We start from the raw sequence: 26,705 nt of genomic DNA, 5'->3' as shown, positions 1-26,705 counted from the left end.
AGTAAAAAATAGGTTTCTTGTGACGGTGTCCTTCACAGCTTTTGCTTTTTCACTTCAGTTTGATGCATTTTTAAGCAGTTATATTGTGCTGGTTTGTATTAGAAATGTGGCCTCCCCATAGCCTGGCAGGTTTTGTAATTAGTCGGTGGTTGCTTAAATGATGAAATCACAAGGGAGTGCAAACCGAGCATCTGAAGGACGGGGGAATTTCTAGTCCCACTTCACACCTTCGACAGACAAGATGGGGAGGAAGGACTGGCCACGCGTATCCTCTGGGCAAGCGCAGATCGCATAGGATGTGGTTGGAGAGTCATCTTAAGCGAGCGTATGGCTGTGTTTGTGCCAGAGACTGGTCCTGAACTTCCCCCTCCCCTCTTGGCCACGTGTTCCCACCAGGTCCCTTTCCCTAGCACTAGTGGTTACTGCCTGGGCAGTGAGTTGCACTGATGTACCAGAACACTAAGCCTGCAGAAGGTTTGATATATCTTAGATAAGTTTAAGGTGATCACAGAGCCAAAGTATAAAATCTGCTCCATCGCTCCGTGCACAGAAAGGAGAAAACGACTGAAGAAAATGAGCGGGTTTATTGATGATAAACTTTGCCCATGATTTTCCCTTCTGCACTCTTTCCACCATAAAATAATGCACGGAGTAAGAAATTGAGCGCTCAGACTGAAATAGGGCCCCATCAGCACGTCAGTGCTGCAGATCGGAATGTTGCAGAGGAATGCTCTAGCTGGCTTTGTGGGAATTAACCTGACTGTCAGAAGAATAGAGCATGGTGGTGTGGAGCCCAGCATGGGCTGATTTAGTCTCCGTAGCTCTTCTGAGTGCCGCTGGTACCCACTCCAGCTAGCTGAGAGTTGGGTCAAGTGTCTCCGTGGTATGCTTTAGAGCAGTGCTCAAATGAAAGCACAAGCTGGATGGGAAGCACAGGCTTGCAGAGCCTCAGAAGAGCTAATTGCATCAGTGGGAGGCTTTGAGAAGTTTGTGGAGGATGCTGATTTCTCGCAGGAGGCCCACTAGCTTGTTTGGAAGCTATCTGTGAAACCTCACTTAATGAGATGTGAGAAAGCTGCAGAAGAAAGAGCAGCAGCGAGCTTCTCCAGCTCTCTTGCTGCACTCAAATCAGCAGGTGCCGGTGTGATCCTTCACATTGTTAACTGTAGGTGTCCAACTGTTTGTTGTTCTAGCCCAAAATGAAGGGTTTGGGCACCTACTGCACTTGTTCATGGTGCTTTTGTTCCCATTATTGGCACGACCCTTCATGCAGCAAATACAAGAAAGGGTTCGCTGTAATTAGTCAAGTGAAACCCATTCTGAGTGAAACTGGGTCCTGAGCTGGGTGCTGGTAACAGGGTTCTTCTGCACTCCCAGACGCAAGGACAGGATGGCCTAGGTCTCACGTCCACCCAGGGAGTCCTGCCAGGAGCAGCAGGAGATGGGCAGAGACAGGGCTGGAGACAAGGCTTACAGCATCAGGCGTGGTGAATCCAAGAGATGGGACACAAGCTATCTACATTGTGGATCCAAGGTCCATCCAAGAAATAGGGCCAGAGAGAAGACAAGAGAGAAGTCCGTACCTACAAGTGAGGCTCCCAGGCTGAGCTTCTGGACCATGGGCAGAAGATGGGGGTGAAGGTCCCGGTGAGGCTGCTCAGGGCAATTAAAGCCTGTAGAAGCACTCAGGGCAATGACAAGCTCTTTATTTTATTAATATAAACTTAATTCCTTCTCATCAATGACAACAGTAGGGTAGTCTGGAAGAAAGTCAAAGGATCTGTGGGGTAAAGGAGGGATGCAGTGAATTTAGCCTGCAGAGTGAAGGAGAGATGGGTGGACCTGGAGGAGTCTGTAACGTGAGGAGGAAGGTAAGATGGGGACAGTCACCAGGATGGGGGCAACTCGGATCCACTCGCACGGGCCAAGCATTGGCCATGGGAAGAGGTAGATAAGGGTATGGTGCAAACCACATGCCTCATGTGGGACTCCATCAACCTGAAGTGTAGGGGAGTGGGAATTTGGTGGTGGAATCTGGTAGTGTCAGCCAAGGACAAGTGGTAGTGACAAAATATCTCCCGCGGCTTGTGGCCTAGATCCTACTGCTGGCATCCATACAAGAGAAGCCATAATCTCATTACAGCTCCCCTTCCCTTCTTCGCAGTGCTTAGGAATTTAACAAGAGCATTGTTTAAAATACAGTTCTTAAAAAAAAAAAGAAAAGTCATGCATTCAAAATGTTCTCAACTGAAAGAGCCTCTTATCGTTTGCAGATACGGCAGACGTCCTCGCGATGAGACGTGGTTTCAATAGGCAAATACATTGCTCATCACTTCAGCATGACAAAGGGTATTTGTCCCAGTGCTCTCATGCACAAAGAAGCCAAGCAAGAAAAAGAACATAAGTCATAGAAATACTTGAAGGGAGGGGAAAAAAACCCCAACTATGTAAGGACCTCAGCCTGTAAGAAGCTGCTTTGGATGCAGTTGTTTCCACTAATCTGACTGAAGACTCTCCTGTGTTCCTGTGGGGTTTGGGACATAAATGTTTGGGATATAAATATAGTGGAGCTATAGCTTACAGCTAGCAAGGCTGGCCCGGTATCCGAGTGGCACAGTTAAGGGATAACCTGATCCTTGCCTCCGCAGCCATGGTGTGTGTGAGGTTTTACGTGCACGCCGGCACAGTAAAGACGTTAGGCCAAATGGATGCGGTCTCATTAATTCTTGAAGAGAAGCCCGCTGCCAGTTCTGGTAGCACTGCGGCTAATTGCTGCCCGTATAATCTAAAGCACCTCGCTCGAGCTCCTCGTGCATTGGTTTACTCACCTATAAAATCATGTTTAAAAATATTATCGTATAGCTTAGCTGCTCCTAAGACTTAACTGAGACCGTGTGAACCTCTTGCGTGTGGTTTAAAATAACGTTGCGTCAGTGCAGTGTCGATATTGTTCACAAGTCAGAGATGAATCGTGTTTCTTCAACACTTGGATCACTCTTTGGTTTGATTTTAATATGGCTGTTTTCGTAAATAATGGCAGATCAGTAACTTGCTACTCAGGGAAAGTGCTTGTGGGTTAAATTAGTTGTGGCAGAGGTCATAGATTATTTCCTGAGTCGTTTGCAGTTATCCTTTATGGATTAAACATGGTGAGAATATACCGAAAGTATATAATAAAGTTAATGAAGAGTTATCTCTTTATTAATGCCATGACATCTGTGCTTCATAACACGTATTGTTGCAGCCATGATTACCTTGCAGCCAGGAGGTAGCAGAAGAGCCTGATTATGCCTCGCAGCAAGGGGAAAATCCTCGTGCTGACCGTCAAAAGAGGAGACACCGTCAGATTTATGCCAGCTTCATGGTAATCAAGTGGTAGCAAGACCTTTTTTCTCTGCTTTCCCATCACGAGGGGCGCGTACCCTTCTCTTCGCAGAATAGTTTTCAGCTGACACAACCCCCCTCTAGGTTTCCTGGGTCACTGGCAGCTTCTAATCGTGTATATAAATGTGAAGGTGGCTAGCAGGGGCTGATCTCACACCAACTTTTAAAAATTCAGCAGGAGGTCTCTGTGCTGCCAGTACTTTTTGCCCTCTGCATCTCGCCATTTGCTTCCAAGGGGTGGGACGGGGTTCAACATTATCATATTCTATATAATAGCGCCTGCCGTAACGCTTCTGCTTTATTAATACTATTTTCTGGCAGTATAGATCTACATTACATCAACTGATACCAGCATAGGCAGTCTGGTAATGGAACACTTGTTAATTCAGCAGCATCACTGTGTCAGATCTACGGTCGAATAAAAATAACAGCAGCCATCTCTTGCATGGTTTCTTCTGTCTGTAGAGCCAGGAGATCACATAGTAGATTGAAGCATTTTTCTCATCGTAATGTAGGAATCAGACAGTGACATTTAGCAATATAGTGAAATACAGGAAATATTGAGATATATCTTAATATATTCCTATATAGGAATATAGTGGAATATAGGAATCGGGGAGTGAAATGGCTTGTTCAAGGCTGGGCTGTAGGCAGTGGCAAGGCAGACAAGGGAGTAGTCACAGTCCATACAATGATTGCAAAAATTATATATATACACACATATATATTTTTATATATATATATAAATTATACATATAGATTTTTTGAATGAGGACTTTTGTATTAATACCAAAATAAATCATATTTTATGTAAACTGGACTTGATTTTCCATCATTTGTGAAGCTAGAAAGAAGGAGAAACCCTTCAGGCTTTTCCCTTTACGTGAAATAACATCCATCATGAATACAAAGCAGAAAATAATTGTCAGGCTTCACGCAGCATCCCGAAATGATCCCAGCACATTGTGACTTGTTGGGACACTTTTGAGTTAAAACTTGGTATAATCTTAGCAACGGTTGGGATTTTCATTTGCTTTTAATAGTATCAGTGTAGTAAGGACAGAGCAGATTTTTTTTTTTTGGCCAACAGAGTCTTGGAAGACTTGTTTACCATCTCCGAGACCTTAACTTCATAAATATTAAAGTGAGTTATCAGGAAGGGCTCTTTTTTGTAAATCTTATTGTATAATCCTTGCCAGGGCTTAAACATTTCAGCTGGAGCCACTGGGAGTATAAATATATTTTAGAAACAGTAAGTAAGTGCTAATGATATTCTCACAAGGCATAAAACAAATTATCAGAAGGCGTTGGTACATTTTCTAACCCATTTGGAGAGTTGCACAGTTTGCTTAGACTGAATAAAAACCCTGTAAAATAGTATTTTGAAACCGTTTCATCCGAACGAACTGAAATGTTGTTCTATAAGAGATGTTTCCTTTTCCCGGTAGCCATATAGCCTAAATTGCACAGGAGTGCAGGCGTCTGCGTTTTGGTACACACCTTCAAATTGGGGTACCTTGAAGCAAAATCTCTTTTCCTGACATATTTCATTCCCTTTGTAGACGGTGTGATTTTAATGCCTCTGGGGATTTGCATAGGTTTTATTAAACGGCGTAACTCTCTTCAAGTGAAACTTTTTCAAGTTGCACGTTTTATTAGGTTCACGTTAAAATTTTTTAGAAATGTAGTAGGCCATGTTGTATTTATTGATTCCAGTAACCAATGGCAAAGGGATGTCATGTTTGCAGAAAGCTGAGGGGTTGGGAAGCCAAGCATCAGTTTCTCCCCTATGGAAAGGAGAGCCTGAGGAAGATGGGAAGAAGAGGAGGCTGAGGGGAGACCTCATTGCCCTCTACCGCTACCTGAAAGGACGTTGTAGAGAGGTGGCTGTTGGCCTCTTCTCCCAATTGAATAATGACGGGACCAGAGGACATGGCCTGAAGTTGTGGCAGGGGAGGTTTAGATTAGAGATTAGGAAGAATTCCTTTACTGAAAGAGTGGTCAGGCACTGGAACAGCCTGCCCAGGGAGGTGGTTGAGTCACCATCACTAGAGGTATTTAAGAAACGTCTAGATGTGGCACTTCAGGGCATGCTCTAGTGACAGAGATTGTAGGGGTTTGGAGGGTTTTTTTTGTGTACGTATAGTTGGACTCGATGACCTCCAAGGTCCTTTCCAACCATGAAGATTCTATGATTCTATGAAATCAGTCAATAGATCCAGGTAACTGATCCAGAATGTGGCTTACACCATCAGCCGTGGTGGACCACACCACCATTTCTGTAGGTCTGTGTTGACTTGACTTCAGTGATGGCTACCGAGAAAAAGTAGGAGAGAGGGTGCAGAGCGGCACAAACTGTACTGATTGAGGGTACCATAAAATCAACCCACATTTTTGCTTCCGTGTGTGTTAGGTGATTGCATCATTTGCAAGGATAGCCCTAATGTTTGAGATCAACCTTCCTACAGGTGACACCCGTCTTGATCAGAATGTGCTACATGGGTGTTACATGGGAAGAGTGATGGCTATCCTATTTAAATGAGCTTGTAGACAATAGCCAAAGAGCTTTTGGCTACAAGCAGTATCCCAAAATGTATATTTAGGATTGTTGGGGGTTTTTTTATTTCTGTCTCTAAAAATGATGATGACAACCCATTTTATTTTGACCGAGTAACGGAAGAACCTTGACCAAGGTAGATTGGTCAGTGTCTGGTTCTTGGTGGTTCCTCTGCAGAAGCTGCTGCTGCCTGGGAGAGGTCTATGGTAGAAAGCTCAAGTCCCATGGCGCTTCTGCAAATGAGTGTTTAGGTCATTTAAACTTGAGAATGGTGTTAATGAGAGTTTTCAAAGGAAAGACGGAAAGAAAAAATTAGGTCTTCCCCGGTGGGTTTCAAAAATTTGCTGCAGGAAGACTGTCCAGAGGTTCATAATTTGCTGATATTCAAGTTCTTTAATGCATTTTAACCACTTTCCGGCACTGTATGCTTGACCTTGTTACAGTATTTTTAATAAGGTTGATTTAAACTATTTAGGACAAGGCATGTCAGAAATAAGTGAAGGAAAAAAAAAAAAAAGGGAAAGATCAGTTACTAACCTGGATAGCTCAGAACCCAGCATCTCTGTCTCCCCTTATTATTTCGTTTGGGATTTTCTGATTACACTGTGATTTTCACATGGGAGATAAAAATTAACTTTATTGGGCGTTCGGAGGAGCGGTACACAGATTTGGCGATCTTCTGAAAAAACAGCCTTAGCTCTATCCTTTAAAGAGAGGGTTTTGCCTACGTGGAGACTTAAAACGTCTCTACGATATTGTAGCTTGAAATCAATTTTGACTGACAAAATGCCAGTCAGGAGACGAGCAGAAGAGGCTCGGCTGGAAACATGATACTTCCTGCAGCAGGGTACTCGCACCCTATAGTAAATGGTTTTTTTTGTGCTGGAGGGCTACGTCTGGGGGGGAAACAATCCCAAAAGCTGGGCAGACCTCATGCCAAGGTTGCACCCGTTGTGTCCATCTTTCGGGAAGAACACAGAGCAATTTTTGCTGGTGGCATAAGAGCAAGTTTTAAGCAAATCTAATGGTATGTTGTTAAATTAAATCATCAAAATGTAGTTTCCGTTTATTTGAAGAATTGTATCAGAATTGTTAAGGGGTTAGATGTGTTAGGGGCGGTGGGAGCCGGTGTTGGAGCAGGACTCCAATGTGTTAGGGCATTGTAGGAAGGTAAAAAAGCAAAAAGATGGGAATCATCTCAAAGATTTTAAAATTTAAGTAAAATTTTTACACCCTAGGGTAAAATCAGGGAACAGAGGCTAACCTTATCTCTGGTTAAAACTGCCGATGTTTTTCATATTTGCCTTTTCCAACACAGCTTTGTAAATAGTGGGATCAATACACTTTTATAAGAACAGTTTCTGGAAACGGTTAAAAAAAAAGAGTCATCGTTCTTAAATTAAATTGTTGGCAGAAGCAAAACTGTTGAAGCTTCCCAAGTTATAGGTGGTGAAGTGGGCAACAGCTTATAACGAGAAAAAAATATATATGCATTTCACCTCTTGAATAACAGACTCATGTTTGTAGTGATGTGATAACACACTCTGGAAGAGCTTGAGGAATGTGGGTAACGTTGCCATCTCCGCTGCCTCTCCGTGGCTCCAAAATACCCCCTGCTTGTATTTCCCGATGATGCACCCTCGAAACCCCCCACAGCAGCTGTGACCTTTCGCCAGGTCCTGAAGTTTGAAGCTGGAGGAGCTGTAAAATAGCAGAGCTCACCCGCAGGACAAAATACAGTGACGGGCTGGAAGGAAGCAGGCGTTTTCCCCAGGGGGAAATGGTGGAGGCAAACAGTGGCCATGGAGTATTCGGAGAGTGAAGGCGATTCCTCCGACGAAGAGTGCTGTTTCTCGGGGAGCAGCGATGAGGAATCCTGCGCCCAAGTCCAGAAAGCGTCCGAGTCAGTGCTCGCAAGCAAGGCTTGCACGTAATTATTTGTGGCATTTGATGGTGTGCACTTCTAATAATCACTTGTTGCATTTGATGCCCTGCACTTAAAATAATTTACTTGTGCTGTGCCTTTTCAGCAATTACTTTTGCATTTAATGCCATGCACTTCTGGTAGTCACTTGTTGTATTTAATGCCATGCACTTCTAGTAATTCCTTGTTGCATCTAATGCCGTGCACTTCAAATAATTAGTTCTGGATTTAATACTCTGCGCTTCTAATAATAATTTGTTGCATTTAATGCCATGCGCTTCTCGTCGTTACTTATTGCATATAATGCTGTGCCCTTCCAATAATTACTTTTGAATTTAATACTCTGCACTTCTCCTAATTACTTGTTGCGTTTCGTGCCAGATGCTGTAGCTGGGGGCCGCCTGTCGAAATACTGCCTTTTAAAACATGGGCTGACAATTTGTTGTGCTGGAAGGTGACTGAGGTTAATTCGTAGATCGGTGGTGTGGCCCTAGGTGTGTTTGTCATTTTTAAGCCTACGTGAGGTGTTGGCAGCGTTCGGAGGTCTGAGCATGTCTTATGTTTCACAGATGATGCACATAAAGGTTTAACGTTTGTATAGAACTGAAAATAAGTTGTTTTTTTTTTTCTTTTCCTTCTGTTTTTAGAAATTTGACGAGATTTTTAATCCTGCTTGCAGCCTGATTGGTAAACACCCCCTAACACGAGAGCACGCGAGGTTTATAAACCCACTTGCAATCGATTTAGACTGTGGAACAGAAAGCTGCTTTTCCCCCGTCAATGTTTGCGGGACGAGGGTCGTGCAGGGGTGGCAGAGGGGGGTTTGTAGGGAAGGATGCGCAGGAGGGCTTTGGAGATATCCAAAGAGAGTGATTTCTTGACTTAGCGCTTCGTATGTGAGCCACTTTATCATTCATTTAAAAAAAAACTTGTTTTTTTCCCTGACTTACCAGTTATTTCTACTGGTGCAAAACATAAGGAAACCTCGGAATCGCGTGACTTTCTGCGTTAACAAAAACCCTGCCGTCCCTCTGGTTCGGGTGTTTGTGCCAAGTGGGGCGCCTTTTGGGAGAGCGCCTTCCTTCTACATTCATTTCATGCTGATTAAAAGGATGCATTCCACGATAGCGGAAAGCGTAACAGCTACTTGTGCGTTTTAACCTCTAATGTTAAGGTTTATTTAAAATGTTTGAACTGAAGCCACCAACAGCTGTATTTTACTTGTTTCTAATCATAGAATACAGTAACTATAATCGTATCTGTGATCTATAACTATAAAGGTATAAAATGTCTTTTCATGGCAGAAAGGCATCTGAGATAATGGGAGAGATAAGTTTTAACTGGACTTAATGAACAACAAAAAAGTTTGCATACTCATTTTAATGTATTAATATACCAGCAAAAGTTGGCTACAGCAACCTAATGGGCTATTAAATATGATCATTCCTTATCTGTGGTTCTATGATTCTTATCCTCTCTATATTTACCAGATTTTTAGAAGTTAATGGGGGTAAATGTCTACTGCTATTCAGCTACTTCTTTCTACTTGCTTTAAATTACCATAATTTTGTTTATCGGTATGGGTAAATTAGCACTAATATACACTTAATTTCATTGAAAATAGACTCAAAGACAGCGTTCACATGCAAGCTTGAATATGGACGTTTCTTTCATTTGTATTTCTGCTTGCTCTGTTTTAAAGCTATTAAAGATAGTTCAGAAGAAATTAAAGTTAATTAATGGTTACCTTAAAGGGAGAGTGTACATTTCTGTATAAGGGCACGTGCACCACCCTTTTTTAATATATTACCGCTTTAATACCTCCAGTCTTTAAGCAGGGGAGCTGCTATTTCTAACAGCATTTTTAAATCTCATTTTCTGCTTCAGTGGTGTGGTTTTCCAGTCTAAATGAATTAGGTGTGTTTAAAAGAGGTGGGTCTCTTTTGCCTGTAATCCACTTACCTTTCATACCTGGAAAGGTTTGGAGTGAATTTGAATAAAACAGCGCCTCTGCATCCTGTATGTTTGTTTGGCCAACACGGAAAATGCAACGGCATCTCTTGAACCCTGACAAAACACCAAATCGGTCTGTTTAAAATAAATTAACTTCATATTTTCTAGCTTGGGCTGGCCACGGCCAAATTCTCAATGGGTCAGGGAAAGGGAGAACACAAAACATCTGGTCAGGAAGATACAGAAAAAATGCTAGGTGCAATATTTTTAATTTCTGAAAAGCTGGGAAAAAATACCAGTACCATCCGTGTTTTAATGCCGAGACCTTTCCAAAGCTCCATCCTATTGAGACCCCCTTTTATAGGTGCAGTCTCAGCCTCCCCCGTGCCCAGACAATGAATGCACAGCGAGTCCTAAAGCCTACCATGTACGATGAACCTGCTCTGAGTCGCGGAGCTGACGTCCCACTTAACTAGATGCGTCATGTTCCAACACTGAGCTGTTATGTAGGTTTTGGGGGAGAAGGACATAAGCAGAAGTCTAAATGTTCATAAATAAATCTATGTAAATGGCTAGTATTTTTATAAAGCTGTTTCTATTCAGATGTGCACAGTAAGAAACAAAGGCTTTGCCTAAACCAGATGAAAAGCCTGGGCTGATGCGTGCCTGGGTGTCATATTTACAAGGGGAACCTCTTTCTTTTTCTCCGCTCACATGGGGGTTTTAGCTTTTGCGTGCTTGAAGCCTGTACGGATGATGAACATCCAATCAATACAGGGAAAAAGCTATGAAACCCAGAAATTTATTCTTGAAGTGCTTTAAGAACGCAGTATAGTTAGAAATAAAAAGATTGTCATGAAAATAATACAGCTTACTTAAAAAATGTATTTTTTCTTTCAGGGAGGATGTCAGAACAGCCAACGTCATCGCGGCTGAAGCAGTAACGTGTCTGGTCATAGACAGAGAGTAAGTACATTGTTTTCTGGTTTCGGGATGGGGTCTGTCTCTGGTTCGCACCTTTTACAGTTTTTAACTAGAGCCTTTGATCATGTTCTCCAGAGCGGTCATTTAATTTTGAGTAAAATGGTCACAGTGTGTCCTTGATGAAGTAGAGGGAAGGTCCCCCTAAGTCAATAAGACAAAACTCAGTAGTGACAAATGCAGGCAATTATGGAAGCGCAGAAAGACAAAATGGAAATAAATGGGGAGGTGGCATTGCTGCGGAAACGGATTCAGGCATTATGGTGGAACACAGATTGAGTTCGTGTCGGCAAAATGTCATGAAAAGCATCAAGCTTCTGGAAAATGTTAGAGCAAGATGTTGTTATTCTAGTCCGTGCGGGGGTGGAGAGCCCTCGTCCAAAGGATGTAGCCCTGCTTGGAGCTCTGCAGCTCAAAGGAGATAGAGGCGATCGTAAGAGTAAAATAGTGTCTTATGTAGGGATCCTGAAGGAATTAGGGGTTTTAGTCTAGAAGAGAAATGTCTGGGCTCTAGAAAACAGTGCTGCAAATTCAACTGCTCTCTACAATTGTTGGGAATGGCATTAAAAAAATGAGCATTACTTGAAAATTCAGTGTGACTCTTGGGGTGCTTTTCCAGTTGCAAGGGCAGTGAAGGACTGGTGGAGACCATCAAAAAGTACAGACAAATCTTCCATGGGAATCCTTCCAAGCCTAGCTCTGTGAAACCACGAGAGAAGCGGGGCGGATGAATGGGGATCAACTTTTCACTGCCTCCCCCAACGCAAGAGGTCAGATGCTGGGTTAGGAGTGACCTCTGAAGCCTTTGTATTCTGCTGAGATATATGAGAGATGCTCGAGGATCTTGTAGGGATGATCTACGTACACTCGATCCTGCTTTGACACAAGCGTTTTGTATTCAGTTGTCTTACAGTCCTTCATTTCTAGAAATCGAGTGTTCTGTAATGGCTGAACTGGGGAATAGTACTTCAAAAATCCTAGGTCTTTTGATATGTTAGTTTGTTTATGATAAATTAAAAAAAATTATGGTCTATCCGCTGAAAACAGATGGTGAACCTCAGGACTGTTAGCTGAGCGGCTTTCTTATACACAAACAAGGTAGCCTGGAGGATAAAAGACACGCTATCCCTTACCATTCTGTGGGACAAAGAGGAGAAGAATTGTCACAATTAGGTCATTTAGCAAGCATTAATTCAGAGAAATACAAAGCAATTCAAAATTATTCACGGAATTTTTCTGAACACTTCTGTAAGGGATATTTTTGTTTTGCACTGTAAGCATTAGAGAACACAAATAACTAGTAATTGCAGAGCCAGTCTGTCCTGATCATTTTACGGACTGTTTCTTTGCTTGTCTCTTGTGCTTGCTTCTCAGTGTGTAATGCCCTTGAAATAGTAAGGAAGCACAAGTTAAATTTAAACTGATGAAGCTGTAGTTAATCTATACCAGAGATTCTAGTAATGCTCTGCAATTAGTAGCAGAGTAACACTATTTACAAGAATCCTATTCATAGTGCAAGAGAAGTAATGCTATTTATAACACTATTTATCGTTGAAGGAAGACTGTCCTGTGTCATGACCAGTTCTGACTTTCTTGTTATACCTCTTCTGTTAGGTTATTATTTTATAGGCATGTGAATAACAGCAGAAGGTAATTTTAATATGGAGAAAATCTGCTAAGACTTCTGTAAATTTGGGAAATTGCACAGGCACCGTTCTGCTAATGAGGAAAAATAGCGTTTCTTTACATCCAGACACACAGAATATTACCACATTCGGTTTGTTATGGTGGTCATGGTAAATGTTCACATTGAGTTATACGCGAGGTAGCAATGGAAACGGGAAGTCAGTTTTACCTGCAGTCAGAAGCCGTTCTGTGACAAAGGTGGAGCGATGCGTGTCATTAAGGTTGCCTAATATTTTCTATTACAAGACAAGCTCTTTGCTTACTCAAATGTAACTATTGGAGCAGCAATTTTCATGCCCTGTCTGTGTCTTGATCTGAATTGTTTCAGCAAAATTTATGTTGCAATTTCCAAGAACGAGTTGTGGGAAAATACTGTTTTCTTACTGGGCAATGCTTTTCTCTGAGAAACTGGAGAATTTCAGTCTTACTGGCAGTGGGGGTTAATTTGACCCATTGGCATCATCTTGCCATCAGGGTAACTCTTCCAGTTTCCTTGTGAAAGTTTTCCCAAGACATCCAAAAAGTGTTACACACAACACCTGAGCGCCGCGCTGCTAATGCAGCTGCCATACTCCCACCCTGAGCTGTAGAGTCGCACCGTGGTATGACAGCAAGTTATTCCTAAGAGAGATGGAGAACTGGTCTCTGGATTGGGCAATGTTATGAGCAATTGCAGGGCTGTTTTAGTTGCTGGAGGATTTTGAGGGTAATAATACAGGAAACTTTCTTTCTAGGGATGATCCAGGCCACCAAGCAAGCTCTAAGAGGGTTGGGTTGGAGATGGGACGTTGCTTAAGCATGAGAAGTTTAAGTGATTTCCCTAAAATAATTTCTGAAATTAAAAGATATGTATTAAAATGCGACAGGGGTGAAGCAGTGGGCATTGAGAACACCACAAGGAAAGCCAAACGTGATGGGTCTTTAATTACCAAACTCGCACGATGTCAGTGCTGCCTTGCTTTTTAATTTCCTTGTGAAACAAGAAGGCCATTACAGTCACAAAAACGCCCCAAAGACGCCCAAATAGTAGCACAGCTATTTCTTGCTAATCTGTGTAGGCATGCTTTTGCAACAATGGATTTTCAGCATCCTTTTCTGATGTAAAAATCAGCAGAGTCGTGATCTTACAAAGCTAACGATCTGCGGTGCAGCAAGCATTTGATGTGTCTCACGGACTTTAAGCCATTTTGTTGACACTTTTCCTTGTCCTGAAAATACTTGGTGTGAAGGACAACATTGACATTCATTCTATCTTGCAATTATCTTTTTAAGTCTTTTCCTTTACCAGAATAAATAATTAATTTCAGTGGGATTTGGTCCTTAACGCTCTCTGGCTTCATCAGGAGTCTCTACCACGCAGGAGGTGAGATGAAGCTGATCATCCGGCTCCAACCAAGCTGTAGGAGAAAACTGAGCTGACTTTGCTAAGGCTTAATGTCAGATTATGCTGCATTTCACTCCAATGTGAATGAATAAATATTGCTCTTGAGCAACCTGCAAGTTGAGCATCTTTTTCACTAAATTGGAGAGATACGGATTTGATGGATGGACTGTTTGGTGGGTAAGGAATCGGCTGGATGATCTCATCCAGGGAGTAGGGGTCAACGGCTCAGTGTTCTCAATGTTTGGGTGGAGATCAGTGACAAGTGGTGTCCAGATCTCAGGGGTCCGTACTGGGACCAGTACTGTTTAATATCTTCATCAATGACATAGACAGTGGAATCGAGTGCACCCTCAGCAAGTTTGCAGATGACACCAGGCTGAGTGGTGTGGTTGACATGCCAGGGGGAAGGGATGCCATCCAGAGAGACGTGGACAGGCTTGAGAAGTGGGCCTGTGTGAGCCTCATGAGGTTCAACAAGGCCAAGTGCAAGGTTGGGACAACGTCTGCTATCAATACAGGCTGGGGGATGAAGGCATTGAGAGTGGCGTTGGGGGTACTGGTGCTTGAAAAGCTGGATATGAGCCGACAATGCACGCTCACCGCCCAGGCGGCCAACCATATCCTGGGCTGCATCAAAACCAGCGTGGCCAGCAGGTCGAGGGAGGGGATTCTGCCCCTCTACTCCGCTCTGGTGAGACCCCACCCGGAGTACTGAGTCTGGCTCTGGAGCCCCCAGCATAAGGACATAGACCTGTTGGAGCAGGTCCAGAGGAGGGCCACAAAAATGATCAGAGGGCTGGAGCACCTTTCTTACTAGAAAAGGCTGAGGGAGTTGGGGTTGTTCAGCCTGGAGAAGGGGTGTCTCTGGGGAGACCTTGTTGCGGCCTTTCAGTACCTAAAGGGGGCTTATAAGAAAGATGGGGACAGACTTTTTAGCAGGGCCTGTTGCAGTAGGACAAAGGGTCATGGTTTTAAACTAAAAGAGGGTAAATTCAGACTAGATATAAGAAAGAAGTTTTTTACGGTGATGGTGTTGAAACATTGGAACAGGTTGCCCAGAGAGGTGGTGGATACCCCATCCCTGGAGGTGTTCAAGGCCAGGTTGAACAGGGCTCTGAGCAACCTGGTCTAGTTGAAGATGTCACTGCTCATTGCAGGGGGGTTGGACCAGATGACCTTTAAAGGTCATAATTTGAACCCAACAGCGAAGACAATGCAGGCTCAGCACTGAACTTTTAATTTGACTGTTCTTTTAAACTAGGTGAACTATTTCACACAGGCTCTGCACTGTATTTTCTGATGCTAGCATGCATGGCACAGAAGAAAGGTGAAAGTGTTTAATGTGTTAAATAAGTGCTTTAGTTCAGTCTGTTGATACGGCCTAGATGTAAGAAGCCAGTAAGTGGTGGGAGTCAGTAAACTTGAGGCAGAAAACAGGGAAGGTGTGGTGTGTTCTTTTAAGGTAATAAGAAGCATGGTAAGGTAATAAGAAGGAAGAAAATGTAACAGGATGTAAGTTAATAGCAACAGGAGAAGTATGTTTATTTGGGAAATGGAAGTTACTGAACATTAGGGCATGTGGTCCTTGAGCTGGAAGCTGTGTATGGACAATGTCTCACATGCGATAGTTCATGAAGGAGAAAACATGAGAGTTGGGGTTGCAACTGGAAATTATTCTGAAGTTTAGATAGATTCTGAAACATGGAAAAGTGGATGCACATAGAACTGAAGCACTGCAGACACCACCTGTAGCAGTGCAGATACCAGCTGAGACATCAGTGGATGGCAGATGTCTTGATAAGGACCATGACTCTTCAAAGTTAATGACCGTGAAGAGGGGGGAAGCATGAGCCAGCAGAGGGAAAAAAGGCATAAAGCAATAGGCTTGTTGTGCTGAGGAATGAACATAAGCAGCAGGCCATTACTGGAGCTGAGAAAGCAAGGAGGAACACCAGGCTCCAGCCAAGAACTGGAACATGCAAAGAAATCCAGGCTATGACCATACACGGGAGATTTTGCAGCCGTTATGGGAAATTATGCAAGGAATCTGTTGCAAAACTGGGGTTTGTGCAAGCATACAGAGAGGGCAAATTGTTTCCCTCCCCGAGCAGAGCGAATCATGGGCTTATCCCAAAAACAGAAAGGCATGTTGAGTGGTGAGGAGTAAAGGTGCAAAATCTGTGCAGAGATAACGGGAATATGATGGAGGAGCAACCACACATAAAATGCAGCTGGAGAAAAAGGTAATAGGCAATAATTTTGTAGGGAATCATAGAATCTTCATGGTTGGAAAGGACCTTGGAGGTCATCGAGTACAACCATACACACACACAAAAAACCCCTACAATCTCTGCCACTAGAGCATGCCCTGAAGTGCCACATCTAGACGTTTCTTAAGTACCTCTAGGGATGGCGACTCAACCACCTCCCTGGGGCAGGCTGTTCCAGTGCCTGACCACTCTTTCAGTAAAGGAATTCTTCCTAATCTCTAATCTAAACCTCCCCTGCTGCAACTTCAGCTCATTTCCTCTGGTCCTGTCATTGTTCACCTGGGAGAAGAGGCCAACAGCCACCTCTCTACAACGTCCTTTCAGGTAGCTGTAGAGGGCAATGAGGTCTCCCCTCAGCCTCCTCTTCTCCAAACTAAACATGCCCAGCTCCCTCAGCCTCTCCTCATATGACCTGGTCTCCAGACCCCTCACCAGCCTGGTAGCTCTCCTCTGGAAACGCTCCAGCACTTCAATGTCCCTCTTGTACAGCGGGGCCCAGAACTGAACACAGTACTCGAGGTGAGGCCTCACCAGTGCCGAGCACAGAGGCACCATCACTTCCCTACTCCTGCTGGCCACACTATTCCTGATACAAGCCAGAATGCTGTTGGCCTTCTTGGCCACCTGGGCACACTGCTGGCTCATGTGAAGCTGGCCGTCCACCAGCACCTCCACGTCCTTTTCTGTTGGGCAGTTTTCCAGCCACTCTTCCCCAAGCCTGTGGCGTTGCTTGGGGTTGTTGTGACCGAAATGCAGGACGCGGCACTTGGCCTTATTAAGCCTCATACAGTTGGCCTTGGCCCATCGATCCAGCCTGTCCAGGTCCCTCTGTAGGGCCTTCCTACCCTCAAGCAGATCAACACTCCTACCTAGTATGGTGTTGTCTGCAAACTTACTGAGGGTGCACTCAATCCCCTCGTCCTGATTATTGATAAAGATATTAATCAAAACTGGCCCCAAAACTGAGCCCTGAGGGACACCACTGGTGACCGGCTGCCAAGAGGATTTCACCCCATTAATCACAACTCTCCGGGCACGGTCATCCAGACAGTTTTTAACCCAGCGAAGAGTACACTTGTCTATGCCATGATTCGCCAGCTTCTCCAGGAGAATGCTGTGGGGGACGGCGTCAAAGGCCTTACCGAAGTCCAGACAGACAACATTCACAGCCTTCCCCGCATCCAGAAGGTGGGTCACATGGTCATAGAAAGAGATCAGGTTGGTTAAGCAGGACCTCTCTTTCCTAAACCCATGCTGGCTGGCCCTGATGCCTTGGCTGCCCTGCACTTGCCGTGAGAGCTCGCTCAAGATGATCCTCTCCGTGATTTTTCCTGGTATCGAGGTCAGGCTGACAGGCCTGTAGTTCCCCAGATCCTCCTTCCGGCCCTTCTTGTAGATGGGTGTCACATTAGCCACCCTCCAGTCATCTGGCACCTGCCCTGTTGACCAGGATTGTTGATAAATGATGGAGAGAGGCTTGGTGAGCTCTCCCGCCAGCTCCCTGAGTACTCTTGGGTGAATCCCACCCGGCCCCATAGACGTATGTGCGTGTAGGTGCAGAAGCGGATCATTGACTACTTCCTCCTGGATTATGGGTGGGTTGTTCTGCTCTCCATCCTTATCTTCCAGCTCAGGAGGCTGAGCACGCTGGGGATAGCTGGTCTGACTATTGAAGACGGAGGCAAAGAAGGCATTAAGTATCTCAGCCTTCTCCTCGTCCTTGGTTGCAGCTTTCCCCCCTGCATCCAGTAGGGGATGGAGATTCTCCCTGATTCTCTTTTTGTTGATGTATTTATAAAAACTTTTTTTGTTGTCCTTTACGTTAGTGGCCAAGTTGAGCTCCAGATGGGCTTTTGCACTCCTAATTTTCTTTCTGTATAACCTAACGAGATCTCTGTACTCCTCCTGAGTTGCCTGTCCATTCTTCCAAACGTGGTAAACCCTCCTTTTATTCCTAAGTTCCATCAGAAGTTCCTTATTCATCCAGACTGGCCATTTTCCCCGCCCTTTAAACTTGCGACACTTGGGGACAGCCTGCTCCTGGGCCTTTAAGATTTCCTTCTTGAAGAGCGTCCAGCCTTCCTGGACCCCTTTGCCCTTCAGGACTATCTCCCAAGGGACTCTCTCAACCAGTGTTCTGAACAGGCCAAAGTCCACCCTCTGGAAGTCCATGGTGGAGGTTTTGCTAACCCCCCTCCATACATCACTATGAATTGAAAACTTGACCATTTCACGATCACTAAACCCAAGACGACCTCCGACCACCACATCTCCCACTAGTCCTTCTCTGTTTGTGAACAGTAGGTCTAGCGAGGCACCTCCCCTGGTAGGCTCACCTACCGGTTGTGTCAGGAAGTTATCTTCCACACACTCAAGAAACCTCCTAGCCTGCCTGCTCTGTGCTGTGTTATATTTCCAGCAGATACCCAGCAGGTTGAAGTCCCCAACCAGAATAAGGGCTGGTGATTGCGAGACTTCAGCCAGCCACTTACAGAATACTTCATCTGTGTCCTCGTCCTGGTTGGGTGGTCTGTAGCATGCTCCCAGCACATCATCTCCCTTATTTCCCTTCCCCTTCTTCCTTACCCATAAACAGTCGACTTTATCATCACTGGAATCTAGCTCTATACAATCAAAACATTCCCTAATGTACAGAGCCACACCCCCGCCTCTCCTTCCTTGTCTATCCCTTCTGAAGAGCTTATAGCCATTCATCGCAGGATTCCAGTCGTGGCAGTCATCCCACCACGTTTCCGTGACAGCAACTACATCATAGCTGTCCTGCTGCACAGTGGCTTCCAGCTCATCCCGTTTGTTGCCCATGCTACGTGCATTCGTGTAGATGCACTTGAGCTGGGCTACCGATTTCACCCCCATCCTTGGCCCTGTGGATAAAGTGGGCTTGGTTTTATCCCCTTCCCCCTTCATTTCTAGTTTAAAGCCCTGTCCATGAGCCTTGCTAACTCTTGGCCTCGTACCGTTTTCCCCTTTTGGGATAGGGTTTTCCCATTCTTAGCAAGCAGGCCCGGTGTCCTGCAGATCAAACTATGATCACAGAACCCAAAGCCCTGCTGGTAGCACCAGTTTTGGAGCCAGGTGTTGATCTGTCTGATTTTCTCGTTCACCCATTCGTCAGCCCCCAAAAGGGAGCAGGGCAGAGGAGAACACAATTTGTGCTCCCAAACCCTTGACAAGCCGTCCCAAGGCCCTGAAATCTTTCTTCATTGCCCTCAGGCTTCTGCTCTCCAGCTCCTCACTGTCTGCCTGTAAGATCAAAAGACAGTAATAGTCTGAGGGCCGTATCAGGCCAGGAAGCTTCCTGGCTATATCCTTAACACGGGCCCCAGGGAGGCAGCAGACCTCCCTGTGGGAAGGGTCCGGCCTGCATATGGGACCCTCAGTTCCCCTCAGAATGGACCCCCCTATGACTATTGCCCTCCTCCTGCTCTTCACAGAAGCAGTCTTAATGCATGGAGCTGGCTGCTTTGGCAACTCCCTGGATGGGGCTTTATCAGCATCCTTAATTCCCTCATCGTCTGTCTCCAGACGTATCTGTCCTGTACAGGCACCTGGGAGGGCATGGGAGGTCTGGAGGGGACTCTCCTGCTGCCCCAAGCAGGTACCTGCTTCCATTCCCCCCCATCCTCTCGCAGTTACTCTCCTTCTGCCTGGCGACAAGAGGGCAGGGGATCCTCTACCTCCCGTGGAGCCTCCACCTGCTGCTTTTTCCCTAAGGATGCAGGGTGTGGCTCCACCAATCAATCTCCCTTTCACACTCCCAAATGGTCCTCAGTCTTTCCACTTCCTCCTTAAGCTGAGGCACCAGGCTGAGCAGATCATTTACCCGGTCGCAGCGCACACAGGCGCTGTCTTTGCTGTCATCCTGCCAGAGTGACAGACATTCCGTGCAGCCCATCACCTGGACAGGTGCCTGTCTCTCCATCACGTCCGTTTGGGTTGCTTTATTCCTTTTGGCTTTGGCTACGGACCAAGTGGAGACCATGTTTTCTTGCAGTCGACCTAGCCTGCCTGCCTGCTTGCTCTCCCCTTGTTCCTCCCCTCGCAGTCACCCGTCGCGATTCCCTTCCCCAGTACAGATTTACCTGCACTGGAGCTGGTCTCCTCGATTCAGTAGACTGGAACCTAATGAGGAAGAGGTGTCCATCGTGGATATCTATTTTGGGGTCAAAATTGCTTTGAAGATAGTAACAGAGGTGGTAGTGAAGGGACTCCTGGATGTGTTTGGGTATGAAGGTGTTTAGGCATGAAAAGCGCAGATACAAAAAGTTTTTGTGGAAAGAGAGATTTCTGGACTCATGTCGTTATAAATGACTGTAAATTTCCAGAGAGGAGGGAAAAATAATTGCTACTAAAAATGGAAAATACCAGATATTCCTGAATATGATAATGTAACGCGTGGTCGCTGAAACAGCAGAGTTGGTTGGAGCAGGTTTTGGTACATAATTAAGACAAAGTCACAGGCTGTTTTTTGGTAAGCAGTGATGAGTGAAGCGTGGAAGATGACTTTGGATGAAATGATAATTTGTTGATTTAGCCTAAATTAAATAGTTTAAACAGTCTGTAACTCTGATTCTCAGTATTAAAAGTGGAAAATTGAGAAATTAAAGGGGCTCTTTGGGCAATCAGCTGGACAGGGGCACCTACAGTTCTTTCAGTTCAGTTCATAGGACTCTGCATTGTAGAAAGCTGACACACTTAGGAAATGATTTATAGGGATTTATAGAAGTTTGTGTTTGGGAACTGCTGAAGAGAATTGACTAGTTAGTTTGAGATGTCTACTGGTATTTAGAAAACCTATAGAACATGAAGCGAGTGTCAGAGGTGGGATTTCCAGGTGAGGTAGCTGCTGTGGTGCAGTCGTACAAGCTCTGCAGGGACCACATTGGAAGCGCCGTTAATTTTGGACACGGAAGGAAGAGGACTATGAGAGCAAATAGATTATTTGCTATATCATTAACTGTTGCCATCTTGCCAGGAAAAAAATAGTGTAGTCCTACCTGTTGAGGTGTATTTCAATGAAACAAGCTTAGTAATTGGTAGGAAAAATTTCCAGGGACGTTCCTAACATCTTGATCGTTGTTGGCACCCTGAGAGAAATTTGGCACAACTTTTTAAATTCTTTTTTTTCACACACATCTCTTGAAACTGAAAAAGTGTTTGAGAGTGTTCATAGATTCTCCTGAACTGTAAGAATCTTTACACCGAAGTTGACTCAGGTTCATCTTCTATTTATATGTGATTTTTTTTTCCTCCATATTAATTTATTTATGTTGATAACAATATTTTCCTGGAGCGCTGAGATCTACCGGGTGTAAATGTTGTGGGTGCTGGGAGTACGAAATTGCCTGATACGAATGTTAGAGAGAGGGGCTGAAGGATAAGAGACGCTAAAACTCGAGGCACGGCTGCTGCTGACGGAGGCCGGTAGTGCTACAAAACTACATGATATTTGCAGATATTGAGCACTAAATGCTGGGGTTTCTGCTTATTGCCTTCTTCGGTTATGCATATCAAGATGGTACAGGGTTTTTTAAGGAAACATTTTAAATATTTCAGGTGGTTTCAGATTTTTCACTGTGGATTTTCCATTTTTACCTTTATTTGAAAGCCTGATTTTTTTTAACGGGGATAGCTATGAGGTGTCAAGAAAGGTTACTGTGTCAACCCTCCTGGCAATGGAAATTGGAGAAAAATAAAATAAAAAAGTGTTGTCCTAGCATGACTGACCCCATACAATCTGAGCTGAACTCTTTCGTTGGAGATTTTGGGTTTTGCTACTTTACTGTTTTTCCCAGTTGGGGTGAAGTTTATCCATGGAGAAAATTGGTTATGAGGAGAGAATAGAAAAATTGAAGAGAGAAGGCCACACGGAGATAAAAAAAAAAACCCGAGCAGTTTTCTGATTAAATTCTTGTTGTTGTGACCGAGATGATACTTCAACAGTGTTGAGACAGGCAATAAAAAAGTGACTCAGGTGAACTTCAGTATCTTGCCCAGTCCTAAGTCTTGCTTAAGATATTAAGGATATTAGACAAATTGTTGTTGCTCCTTTCAAAGTGACTTTTTTTATTTGCCCGTGCAGTGCTTCGCTAGATAAAGATTTGTTTCCATTGCCAAAAAGCACTGGATGTTTAACCCTGCCACGTTTTCCTAACCACATGAAAGCAAACCAAGCCAAGCTACTTCAAATTACATTTTAAGCCTTAGGTCATGTCTTACAGCGTTCCAGGAGGATTATGGTATTACTGTGTCTGGCTTAATTGCCTAAATATCTTTTTGTGGTGCAAGTAAGCGTTAACATACACATCTTGCTTTGCTTTTGCTAGCATCTTTCAAGGGTTTGGCTTTCTCCTATGGCACATCTTCAGCACAAGAGAGATAAAACCTTGATGGGTTGAACGAGGTGAATTTTTCTTATTTTCACTGCTGAGTGAGGAATTTTGGTGTGAAAAGATATTTTTGTGATTAACACGTTCTTAATACTGAAAATTACAGCCTGCCTTGCTGAAAAACCCGAACCCAGTCTCAGTGCGGGAGGAACGGGGTCTTTGCCTTCTTCATGAATGAGTTCCTGTTGCTTTCCCCGCACTGCGTAAATGATTTCCTACGTTGTATCATTTATAGTGTTATGAATGAAACAAAGTGGAAAACTGGGGGGATTTTTGTGGGCAGAGGATATATCCAGAGCGGTGATGACCGTAATTATGCAAAAGGCCGCGCTGGAAAAGCCCGATACAGCAAGCAGCTCTAGACACAAACCAGTATAAATACCTCTCCCGACTGTGACTTCTTGCCTTGTACTTACTACAAGAATGGGTAAAATAGGTCTTTTTCCAGCTGCTTTTCGTAAAGCAAGATAATTAAGCCTCCTTTCGTTCTTCTGGAAGTCCAGAATGCACACGGGGTGCCTCGCGTAGGGTCAGGCATCTCCTGACGCAGCGGGACACTTAAGTACCCACTTAAGAGCGTACGGCATATTTAAGCTGCTTAGGCAAAGCGTGATCCAAACAGTTCCATCGTGCTTGAGGCCAAAGGGAGCGTGAAGTCGCCCTGGTTAACCTCAGACATCACAGGATATTGCATTTCCCACAGCTGCCCTCCGCTCAACCCAAAGACGTCAGGCTGGTGTATTCTGCTCCTCGCTGTGTTTTCACAAACAGCTGGGGTTTGGAGCTTTTTGGGCAGTAGGTTTTTCGTCCGTGGCTCTTTATCCTATGTAATGTCATATGATGAGAAATCAAGTGATTTAGGGGGGGCGGAAAATGCAAACGATCTGCAAACTGTTACCCTTATTAACATGCCCTGTGTTTTCCTCACCTGTTGAATAGCATTAATTCTCTTTCATCATAAAAGTCTTCACTGAGAGAGGGCCATATTAAATATTCTGTTCTTATGCCTAAATTTGTAAATATGGTCCTAAATGGTGGGGGTTTTTTTTTCAACTTTTCAATTAATTTTTTTCAACTTCTTAATAGCCATTTCCCTTCTTTGGCTCTACGTTTAGCGCCTCAGGAGCGTCACAAACATAGAGAAGCTGGAGGAACTGCAGGGCTTTCATTCCTGAAGCTGTGACCTTAAGGTGGAGAGGAGTCAAGAGGCTGTAGTTTCTAACATTTTGTCCTTTCAAATTAGCCTAGCTCTTTTCTCATTCCGCATTTCCTGAAAAACAGAAAACCTGTCTGTGACAAACACGCTGGGAATAATTTCTATTTCTTATTCCGTCCCTGACACTGTGTAATATCACTCCAAAGACGTAACAGTTCAATTTCTTTTTTTTTTTTTTTCTTCTGGAGTGTTGCGTGTTAGTTGATTAAATGGTCATTGAGTCCATTTGTTTGAGTCACTCACGATATAAAAAGATTTTCTAATTCTTTTTCCGATACGTCTATGCCCTTTGTATATCCCCTGGAACCGAGGATGGTGTTAGGGGACTGCTCGAGCTACTCACAGCTCAGCACCCAGTGTATCAGGCACTCCTAACATTTCACCCCGTCTTACTCCATTTTAACCAACTAAAGGCAAATTTCCTCTTAAAAGTCATTAAGCAATTTGGCTTAGGACAATTTGCTTGCCTCTCTGCCTTCACTTTTCTTTTTTTTGTCCTTCTCTTTTTTTCTTTTTATTTCTCTTTGCTGTGTTTTTGGCTGCTGTTTCTCTAACGACAAGAAAGCTAAGATACAAAAAGAAAAGATTATTCTTCACTTTGAAAGCAGAGGGATTTTCTCAGGTTTCTGGTTGGAGGACAGGGAGGTGGTGGTGGCACCTCACCAGCATGGGACTTACCAGCCACGTTGACAGATATACTCTGAAACTTATATTGGAGGGAGAAGAAACTTCAGCAGTAATTTCAGTGGGTTCAGACCCTAAAAGAGCTAGATCGAGGAGTTTGGATCTTCTTGGCGTTGGTTATTGCATTTCCATCCCTTCTCCACCATGTTGGAGGCCATGTTTCCCAGAAGGTGCTGGGCCCTGGCCAGTGATGGCCATCCTGGGCATCAAGGGATGGCACCTGCTTGCTGCCAAAAAGCCGCGTTGGCTTGCTTGGCTCCCAAATGGCAAGTCTTCCTCTAAAAATGTACCTTTATTTTTACAGCTCCTTCAAACATCTGATCGGCGGCCTAGATGACGTTTCCAATAAAGCCTATGAAGATGCAGAAGCAAAAGCAAAGTAAGTGTCTGCGTGTCTGCCCGTTGTGTTCAGCATAAAATCTTAACCTCGTTTTTATTGGTGGTACATAATTTTAATTTCAAGAAAACCTGCTTTTTCTCAACACAACTGTAATAGTTGTTGTCCCCGGCTCTCTCCATGGATATGGGAGGACCAGAGGGAGATGGGTGGTCCCAAGGTCCGTCTTAATCACAATGTGTGAGTCCACAGGACTGTTGGATCTTCAACATTTATTGCAAAATAATTCCTTTGAAATATTTTGAGGTGAGAAATTACAGATCTTGGAAAGCTCAAGTCGCGAAGGAAATTGTTGCGGAACATGATCTGTTTCTTTAGAGAGCTCTGATCTTTCTCAGACATTTTCACAAAAGTCAAAACGTGTTCTGAGCCAAAGAATGGGAAATCGAGTTTGTCATTTTTGAATGAATATGAGAGCTACTTTGATGTAAAGCAATATATTCTGAAGTCCTACTATAAATATTCATCCCTTTCAAAAGTGAGCTGTAGTGTATTTTAAAATATGTCCAGAAAAAAAACCCACTCTTCATTCATTCTAGAGCTCCAATTTGTTTTTAATAGGAAAACTTTGTTGTGTCGGTACTTTGATTCTATACCAACAATAAAGCTTTTGAAGAGGAACTTGTTCTGATTAGAGGGGTATTGAATATAAGCCAATATGATTCGAAAGGAAAAGTAGTTTAAAAGAAAACTGAAGTCGCTCTATATAAAATTATTCTACTTTTCCTCTTGCAAAATTATTTTGCTTCTGTTGGGTTTTTTTATTATTATTACCACATTAAAGAAGGGGATAGGTGTTTTCTTAAAGTCAAGTACTCGGTGCGACTGTTCATCAGTGGTCCACAGACATTTAAATTTAAGATTGCTCTGAAGCTATACATAGTAACTTCTCATTAAACCAGAGTGGTTTGAAATAGCACATAACAAAGGAATTTGGCACTTCTGTGGAGAGAAAATGAGAAACCATAATCAGGTAGTTGATTAAAAATAACTTTTTGTTTGTTTGTTTCAGAAAGTAAATATGCAACCCGAGAAACATAGTTTCTTGGACGAGGCTTGCTAATATTGCAAAGTACCCACAAATTAAGATGGTATTTTCTTTTTTATGATCTTTGAGTGATACTTGAAATATGTTTTTAATCACGTTTAATTTATTTTAAGGTACTAAAAGGCACCCCGGGGTTGCACTTTTGTTTAGAATAATATTTCCCAACCCCAATTCAAACATGTAAGCTTTCTTCTTCAAATACTGAAGTTCCCTAAAATTCTTGTCAACTTAATTAAAAAGGCAGGAGGCTATCAGCTTCTTTCACCATCCCAGAAAACAGGTATTTTGGGTGCAGAATGCAAAGCCAAATGGACACAGTGCAGTGGCAGCGGATAACTAGCTATTAGATATTAGAGATAAATATAATAATGTATATTAACTATCAGTACCAGCTGAAAACATTTTAATGCCAGTAGCAGCTTAGGCAAAGCATTTTACAAAGCGTTGGAAAATTAATTTCAGCAGCTTCAGAGAGATGGTCCCAAGTATCCCAGGCATGTGCTATTATTATTTTAGATTTTTTTAATTTTATTTTGAGTGTTACTCTTTGGCTTATATCGATTTCCACATGAACAAAAAAGGAAGAAAACACTGGTAATGAAACCAGGGATTTTGGGGTTTAGTAGCAAAATGGTGGTGTTGTCACAGAAGCTTTTGTGAGGTTACACCACGAGCCATTAGCACCGAGCAAAACTTGCACGAAGGACTTGCTGTTCCCCATTTCATAGTCCGTCTTCTCACATCTCTGATTTTAAACTGTATTATTAATAGAGTATAACGTAGTAATTTATTATCGTAGGCACTGCTTTTG

General features: G+C 43.7%; 1 protein-coding gene across 2 annotated transcripts in view; it reads left to right on the top strand.

Annotated features, from left to right (window-relative positions):
- PRKG1 (protein kinase cGMP-dependent 1) overlaps positions 1–26,705 on the top strand; it is a 530,384-nt gene that overhangs the window by 435,528 nt on the left and 68,151 nt on the right. For both annotated transcript variants that reach the window (XM_063338936.1, XM_063338937.1), the window contains exons 8-9: positions 10,719–10,784; positions 24,754–24,828. In XM_063338936.1, the coding sequence (XP_063195006.1) occupies positions 10,719–10,784; positions 24,754–24,828 (141 nt within the window). The remainder of the gene's footprint in view (positions 1–10,718; positions 10,785–24,753; positions 24,829–26,705) is intronic.

The sequence above is a fragment of the Chroicocephalus ridibundus genome, chromosome 6 (genome assembly GCF_963924245.1).
Source record: "Chroicocephalus ridibundus chromosome 6, bChrRid1.1, whole genome shotgun sequence".
Taxonomy (NCBI): domain Eukaryota; kingdom Metazoa; phylum Chordata; class Aves; order Charadriiformes; family Laridae; genus Chroicocephalus; species Chroicocephalus ridibundus.
Note: the sequence above shows the minus strand (reverse complement) of the source record. Positions and strands in the feature narration are given on the sequence as shown.